We start from the raw sequence: 8915 nt of genomic DNA, 5'->3' as shown, positions 1-8915 counted from the left end.
TTATTCATCAGTTCCGTGAGTGCTTTCACCTCCTGTTGTGATAGATTTTGTTTTTCTTGATGAAACCTGAAAAACCATTTGAAATCCTTGTTGTCTTTTTAAATGAATGAATGGATTTCTGGTAGCAATCTGTACGGTGGTGGTGTCCAGTTTGGAGGTTAGACAGAAATTCTGTCCCCACAAAGTGGCGTCAGAATGATGCACAGTGCATTGAACCGACTCTGAGCTCAGACGTGGGACAACATCCACCCAACACGGGTTAGGGATAGAAAGGTCTGATCCTAGAATTGCCCCTGGTAAGGAGTATTGCTGTATCTTCTATTGTCGCGCTTGCTTGATGTTTGGCTGTGTCAGTAAAGTAGTCGATTTGCTAGTTTGTCATCGTTATGTAATCATAACAAATGCACACATACAGCTGTCCTTATTTACGATAGTGGTGAATTACATAGCGTTGCTTTATCCATCATAGTGTGAAAAACTGTTTCGCTGCCTCGCCTGCTATTCCAAAGAATTCTGTTTTTTCTAAACCGACAAATATTTCAATTCCTGCCACAACAAGCACACAAGCTAGAATTCTTTGGAATACCACTCCTCTCAGGTAGTGATTGCACAATGAGCCACAGAATCTCTCCTCTATATAAAGGCTGCTTATGTGTGGCAAGAACAGCAGAATCCAGCAGATGAGTTGACTTCTTACTGCCTAACATTCCCTGTCAGCAGATATGTAAGTGTTTTGAAGAATGATTTATTTTCTTGCTATGGACCTGACATTTTTAAATGTCAGATCTTAATTGATTATATTCAGTGTAAATAGGGTAAATGGGTAATTATTCATTTTATTTTATTAGTCATTATGGTGATCCACTTGACAACTGATATTTTAGTTTGTCATTGTTTTATTGGAGCTCATCTGAAAAGGCATGCTGCTAACTTTTTCTGTTCTGCTTACCCATGATTTATCTGTCTTCTATGCAGTTACCTACAATGGCCAACAACATCACACACCTTAATGTGTCTCTTAATCAAGCTGAAGAGCAAATGCTCCAATCACAAGGCTTCAAGAAAATCAATGTAGATCTGAACAAAGGCGCGTGTGGAAACGTTATCTATATTTGGTACAAAAAATTAAGCAACTCAGCCCCCATCACCAGAGTTCAAGTTTCATTCAATGATGAAATGGCAGTTGGATTGGCCGAGTCAGGTTACAAGAAGATCCCTAAAGACCTAAATGCTGGAGCACAAGGTAATCGTCTCTACCTTTGGTACTTCAGAGGCAACTCAAAGTACGATACTCCCATAGTGGACATTGGTATCACTACAGATGCAGCAGCGGAAGCTCACAAGTTTTGCCATGGCTGGGAGAGATTGGTCTGTGATCTGAACCGCAATGTTGGAGGGAGCCGGATCTATGGCTGGGTGAAGAGAAAGACGCAAACGTACATCTGTGATGTCACTGCCACTGATTGCTACACGTCAGACAGCGACTACTTTCAGGAAGGTTACATCCGTATGGATGAAGATACCAATAGAGGTGCAGGGGGAGCCTTTGTCTTCATCTGGTACCGCCAGACCACTAACCCCAAGACTGCACTCACGGATCTGCAAATCTCCACCAATGGCACGGAGTATCAGGAACTTCAGCAGCAGAATTACACGGCAGTGAATGTTAACCTCAACGAGGGGACCGGAGGTAACAAGGTGTACCTGTGGCACACGACAGAGGGAGACAACAATCCCATAGGGGGCAGCACCCTGCTTCTCAACCCAGCTGCTGTTCCACTGTATGAGAAGGCTGGTGCCACTGTCGTCAAAAGAAACATCAACGCAGGCAATAAAGGCAGCACTGTGTACCTGTGTGTTAATAATGTTAAAGGCTGAGGAAGTTTTTCCACTCACTGAAGTGGGAAAGCACAGTCCAACAATGTTGCTAAATCATTTTGGTGGTGGCCTCTTTAACTATTTTCTCTTTTTGACAATATATATAACAAGTTGATTAATTCTCTAACAGTTCTACTAATGGTAATATCAGAAAGCATCAGTGGTATATGGGTTCTTCTGTTAAACTTGCTGTCACATAATCACATAAACTATTTGAAATGTTTTTTTCTACAGTGATGTTAAAGAATGTTTGATAAAGTTCCGAACTGTGGTCATTTTCAGGGTTTTACCTTTATAATTTTGGGTGTCTACTAGAAAATGTTTACAATGTCAAAATAAGATCTACACAGTTTCTCATTGTCATACATTTCAAATGCCTTCTAAAAGCCTTGTATCTGTCAACACTGTAATAAAGTTTGACTGTGAAACAGAAAAAATGTCTTGTGTTTCTTACAGTCACTATTTACTACCTGTATTAAAGGATTACTAGAAGAAGAGTACACAGCAGGAAGATTTGGTTGAAATATTATGACTTGATTCTCACTAGATTGCAATTTTATTCCCATAATATTACACCTTTTGTCTCTAAACATTACCAAGTTCTTCTGCAAAGAGAAAACAGATATGTGGGAGAGATTTTGAATGTGCAGAACGTTTTGGACCTGAGCAGAAATCCTTCTGAAACACAAGAGCTGTTAAAGTCCAGGGGTTTATAACTGAATTAAAATGAACTGATTAATCATTGGTGCCACATGCACATTTAAAGAGGTTACTTCAGTCATGCCTACATGTGTGCTGACCCAGCAGGGATGTGATTAAATGAGGAAAGTTGATCTACAGCAGAAACATATCTGACAGTAATACAGAATGCCTGAGATCCTTACTGCGTCATATTTGACTATTTTTTTAATATTTTGAATTGTCATCTGTCACCGGATATTTAATACATAAAATTTAACTCAATGATTTATAGGAGAAGACTGAAATTAACAGGTGAAAACATGAAACATTTCTGGGCTGGGATAAGCCCTCGAGCCTGGAAAACACCCCTGGCTGAGAGGCATTTTAATAAAGCTACCTATCCCACTCCAGTCACGGGCCCCTGTACAGTGGGGCGTCCCAGGTGAATCTTCTCTTTGTCTTTTCTGAGGTGATGAAAGTTACAGTCTGTTAATCCCAATGTGATAACCTTATTATATCAGGTGTTGTGCATAATTTTAGAGCGTTATAGCTGTGATGGTAATTCAAATTTTCAAATAAACAGCTCAGGCAAACACTTGTCTTTCTGTGAATTTTATTCAAGTCTTCTGCAGAAGGACTCACCGCAGCTAAGGAAAATGTAGCAGCAGATTTAGTGAAAATTGTGTGAAAAACATACGTCAATATGTCTATGAAGATTCTCAGTCATCCAGGTCATAGTTCTCCAACGAGGGTTAAAATGAAGGGCAACTGGACTTGGTTGAAGCTACTGGAAGACGTTTCGTCCCTTATCCAAAGGACTTCTTTGACAATGACAGCATTGTAAGTGGGGGATAAGTGGTGGCGTAGACCCCCTCCCCTGTTCAATGACGGCTTCTCAACCCTGGTGTAGATGTAGGGAGACTAAACAACCACTACACAAACGCATGGCTCAACACAGAAGGGCCAACTCCTCAGGTCAAGACTCTGCAGTCTACTTACATCTGAAGGACAGAGGACACTCGTTTGAGGACCACCAGGTGCACATTTTAGACAGAGAAGATGGATGGTTTGAGAGAGGTGTCAAGGAAGCCATCTACACCAGGGTGGAGAAGCCGTCATTGAACAGGGGAGGGGGTCTACGCCACCACTTATCCCCCACTTACAATGCTGTCCTTTCATCATTTCCCAGGAAACTCAACAAACGTAACCTATTGGCCTCAGGTGAAGATACCAACGATGGTCGTTCAGTCTTGGCCACAGGTAGTCTCAACGACTGTAACGACTGTCGTCACAACACCAAGGAACACTAACGAACCAGCGGTATCGATGACCCGGGCCAACGACCCCACTGAGGTCAAATAGCTGAGTTTCCCTGCCAGTCAGTCAGAACTGAAGAAGTCCTTTGGATAAGGGACGAAACGTCTTCCAGTAGCTTCAACCAAGTCCAGTTGCCCTTCATTTTAACCCTCGTTGGATACGTCAATATATTTCATCACAGTAAGAATGTCCTGTTTCTAGCACAAAGCACAGCTTATTCCACAAAGTCAGGTTATGGTTGAAATAGTATGATCAGCAGAGGGCATGCAAAGGACACAGAGAGGAGGAGCAGTGCAGTCAAACAACCAGACAGCAGTGCAGTCAGAAACAATCATAGTTAAATAAAAGTCCACCAAACGCTGAAAGATTGGAAAACAGAGAGAAGAGAGACATCCAGTCATAGTGAAATAAAAGAGATAAAAATCCACCAAAAGCTGAAAGGATGGAAAGCGGTGGTCGTAGTGGCGACTGAGGCACGTGAAAATCTTGGACTTTCCCAGCTCCAGATCAGCAGAAAAGAGAGCCAAGAGAGTATGTGAAGCTAAGAAACAGAGCTATAAAAGGAGGTCCAAAAGGAGGTGAAAGTCAGTTGTTACATGGTTTCATGTCAGCTCGGGTTTCTGTTCTGGTAACAGAGTGGGACTGTATTTTGCACCGATCTCTGACGCACATTCTAATTGGTGTCTGTTTTTGTTGATAACAAAATTGTTGGTAAAAGTTCAAGCAGAAAGTGAATTTCTTACACGACATTACAGGAAAATCAAGATGAGCAAGGCTTCTCAAAATTAAATCCCCCAGTGGTCTCTATGCAAACAGGAAGGTAAGACTCAGCCTAGTTTTCCAAAGTAAAAGCCCCACAAAGTAATTGTTTCTTAACTGGCAACGTTAGATTGACCTCTTTTTTAAATAAAAGTCTCCGAAAGTAACTGTACTTAATAGGGAACTCAGGAAATGAGACTTTTTCAAAAAGAGCCCTGTAGAGTAACTTCATCTTAACAGGGAACTAGGGACGGGTCTTATTTTTCAAAACAAAAGCCCCAGACAGTCCCCAGACAGTAACTGCATCTTCACAGGAAGTTCATGATTATGCATGCTTTTCAAAATAAAACCCCCCAATGGTCACTGTATGTTAACAACAAACGAGGGATTACCTAGTTTTTTGTATTGTGTTTGTTTTATTTATCAATTTTTATTGAATTTCAATTAAACCATGTAGCTTTTTCTACAGCACATATTGGACCAAATGTAAGCAAACGCATTAAGGCTGTATTTTACAGATATTGACCAATATGAAAGATACCCCAGCCCACCCAACCATCCCAGTTAGTCCCCTTTGCTGGTCCAAGCAAGGATTACAGAGGTATATACAGTATAGCATGATTTTACAAAATAAGTGATTACCAGTACAGTGAAGGAATGAGTTGAGGACTTGCAAGGAGCCAGTGAGTGCGTATCTGATCTTCTCAAGCTTCAGGAACTGCATTACACCTCTTATCCACCTTGTGAGGCTGGGGAGTGCTTGCTCCTTCCAGGAGAGCAGGATGAGACGCCTGGCAATCAGGGAAGTGAATGCTATAAGAGGGTGATTTTGGGGGTGATTCCAAATAGGGCAGTTACAGGATTGGGAGTAATGTTTTTTTGGAGCATCTTAGTGTACACCCCAAAGATATTGGCCCAGTACGTATTAATTTTAGGGCAGGACCAGAACATATGTACATAATCCACTGGCTGGCCTTTACAGCCCTGCGTGCCCTCATTAGGGAAGATTTTCACCAGCCTAGTCTTGGTCAAATGCGCTCTTAGAACTATTTTAAGTTGTATCACATGTTGTCTGGCGCAAGGAGATGATGTATAAACTGAGTCAAGCACAGTTTTCTATTGAACATCTGTAAATTCTACCCCGAGGATCATTCTCCCAAAGACTCCTGACATCCTGCAGAGAACGCGTGGAGACATTGCATATGCTGTTGTAGAGAGTCGAGATTAGACCTTTATGTGAAGGGGATATCAAAAGGATATAGTCAACTATGTTGCTCGCTGGAAAGGAGGTTGTGCTTTTCTGGACAAAGTGCTTAATTTGAAGAAATCTGAAGAAGTGAGAAGTAAGTAAATCGAATAATTGAGAGAGTTGGGCAAACGATCCGAACTTGCCGTCTACATAAAGATTGGAAATAGACTTAATGCCCTTCGAGGACCAGGTTCCAAAGGTAGAGTCTGAGAGAGAAGGCGGGAAATTTATAATTATTCTTTATGGGAGAATGCACTGACGTTGTCTGTAACTTAAAATGTCTTCTAAATTGAGACCAAATTCTAATAGAGTGATGGACCACTGGGTTGGCGCAAAATTGGCTTTGAGGGGGAGGGGAAGGGGCAGAGAGTATGGAGCCGAAATCAGACGAGCTGGAGGAAAGCTCCATTTATGTCCAGGCCTCGTGCCCACTGGGACCTCCTCTCCCAATCCAGTGTAGCATTGTCTTTATATTACATGCCCAATAATAGTAAATAAAGTTAGGTAGAGCTAGGCCAGACAGTTTTTGTAGGGTGCTTCTTTTGATCCTGTGTGGTTTACCGTTCCAGATAAAAGAAGATATACTACTCTCCAATGAGCTAAAGAATGATTTTTAAAATCAGGATAGGGATATTTTGAAAGAGAAAGAAGTTTTGGTAAGATGACCATTTTGATAAGATTAATTCGCCCTGCTAGAGACAGCGGGTGATTCCCCCATCTAGCCATGTCTTTTTTTACATTTTTCAAACAAGATGTTAAAATTCTTGGTGACTACTCTAAATGGGAAATGCGATGCAGAGATTGAAGCAGCTGCTTGATTAAGAGGGAACATCTCACCTTTTTCTAGATTGATTGTATAGAGGTTTCTGAACTGAGACAGGATGTTGAGAACGGAGGGGACAGTGTTGTGGTGGCAGCCCGGCTGACGATGAGTGTCCTGGTTTTTTCTCCTTTTTATCAGTTATTCTGCTTTTTTCCTTGGTTTTCTGTTCCCCGCCTGCCTCCCTGTGTTTTCTCCCCTGTGTGTGCTCTCTCTCTCTCTCTCTCTCTCCCTCTGCTCCTGAGCCCAGCCAACTACCTGCACCTGCATCTCATCAGCCACCTCGTCAGCCTGCCACACCTGCCAGTAATCACCTCATGCCTGCCTGTATTTCAACCCCGGTTCTCCACACCATCCTCGCTTGATCGTCGTTGCTCCATACCCGGTGCCACCCCCATGTTCAGGCTTTCATGTTTCTTGTTTTTTTGCATTTTCCCTGTGCCTTGTCGCTCATCCCTAACCCTGTCTCTCTGTCTGTTTCCCTCCCAGGTACACTCACCCTCGTCCTCTGTTCAGTCGGCTGGGCTCATCCACCGGCCCTCTCCACCTCGGACTTCCCTCACGGCGTCCTCCCTGTTCCTCCACCTCTCCTCGCTTCCTCTGCCCCAGTGTTCCCTGGCCCCCTGTCTCCTTGGTTCCCCGTGCCTGTGCTTTCCCGACATCTACCTCTTCCTCCACTCCAGTCCCTCTACCCATTTCTCCCTCAATAAACCTCCTTCCCCCCGAACATTGCATTTGGGTCCTCTCTGTCCCCACACCATGCAATCCCATAACAGACAGAGCTTAGTGGGTCTAGGACGTATAAAAGAATGTCATCTGCATAAAGGGAAATTTTGTGTGTGAGGCCCCAACGCTCTATGCCCCGGAAGTCCCCAGACTGTCTAAGAGCAATGGCCAGCGACGCAATGGCGAAAAGCAGTGGAGACCGACTGCAGCCTTGACGTGTGCCTCTGCCAAGAGAAAAATATTCTGATTGCTGTCCGTTAGTAATTATTGTGGCTGTAGGATGAGAGTAGAGGAGCTTAATCCAGGAGACGAAGGAGTCTCCAAACCCAAATTTTTTCAGCGTTGCAAACAAATATCGCCATTCAACTCGGTCGAACGCTTTTTCAGCGTCTACAGATATAACCATTTCCGGGAAGCGGGATGGAGGGGAGTAAACAATATTGAAAAGCCTTCGGAAATTTGAACTAGAGTGCCTATTTAGGATGAAACCTGATTGGTCCACTGCAATAACTTGTGGGATAACTGTCTCCAATCTAGCCGCCAAAAGCTTGGATAAAATTGTATAATCCACATTCAGCAGAGAAATTGGATGGTAGGAGGAGCACTGAAGTGGATTTTTATCCCCTTTTGGTAGAAGCGTTATTGCGGCTTGTTGGTGGGAGCTGTCCGAATGCCAGAGATTCATTAAACATGGCTTGTAGCCGAGGGCACAACATGGGTGCAAATTTTTTATAAAATTCGGAGGAATACCCATCTGGACCAGGAGTCTTGTTGCCTTTCAGGGAATTGATAGCTTTTAGAATCTCTGTCTTGGAAATCGCACCTCCCAGTAAAGGTTGTTGTTCGGCTGGAACAGAAGGAAAATGAAGGTTATCAAAGAAGTGATTGAGCTGTGAAAGGTTACCATTGCATTCAGAGCTATATAATTTACTATAGTATTGTTTGAAGGTGTCGTTAATTTCCACGTGGTCTGTGACAATTTCCCCTGTTTGACTATGAATCTTGGGTATAAGGCGAGATTATTGGGCTTGGCGAGCTTGTTGGGCAAGTAGCCTGCCAGCCTTATCCCCTGAATCGTAAACTCTAAATCGTGCTTTAGTGAGTAAATTAATGGCCTTATCTGTGGCCATATTCCGTCTGTAATCTCAGTCTCTCTTTGAAAAGTGTTGGGGATGGAAAGGAGGAATATTCCTATCAATCCTTGCAATGGCTCTCGAGAGAATTTGAGTCTCTTGCTTTTTTTGTCCCGGAAGAGTATTCAATTATTTGCCCTCGAAGATAGGCCTTAAGGGTCTCCCATAAGGTCGAGTGGGAAACTTCCGGAGAGGTGTCGGTTTCAAGGAAAAAGTTAATTTGAGAAGAAACATGATTCACAAATTGTTCGTCGGGAATGAGGAGTGGGTTAAGCCTCCAATTGCGAGAGGGCCTAAGGCAGTTGGGTAGAGCTATGTGAAATGACACAGCCCCATGGTCTGAGATCATATA

At 43.0% G+C, this 8915-nt stretch overlaps 1 protein-coding gene across 1 annotated transcript; it reads left to right on the top strand.

Annotated features, from left to right (window-relative positions):
* The first annotated feature begins 680 nt into the window (after positions 1-680).
* On the top strand, positions 681-2315 carry LOC119895929. The gene is made up of 2 exons (XM_038709349.1): positions 681-724; positions 976-2315. The coding sequence occupies exon 2, from the start codon at positions 985-987 to the stop codon at positions 1876-1878; it is 894 nt and encodes a 297-aa protein (XP_038565277.1). The 5' UTR covers positions 681-724; positions 976-984; the 3' UTR covers positions 1879-2315.
* Positions 2316-8915: the final 6600 nt, after the last annotated feature.

Source organism: Micropterus salmoides, unplaced genomic scaffold (genome assembly GCF_014851395.1).
Source record: "Micropterus salmoides isolate LMB-PRFRI ecotype aquatic unplaced genomic scaffold, ASM1485139v1 Ms_hic_scaffold_10, whole genome shotgun sequence".
NCBI lineage: Eukaryota > Metazoa > Chordata > Actinopteri > Centrarchiformes > Centrarchidae > Micropterus > Micropterus salmoides.
This window is presented reverse-complemented; position numbering and strand designations above follow the sequence as displayed.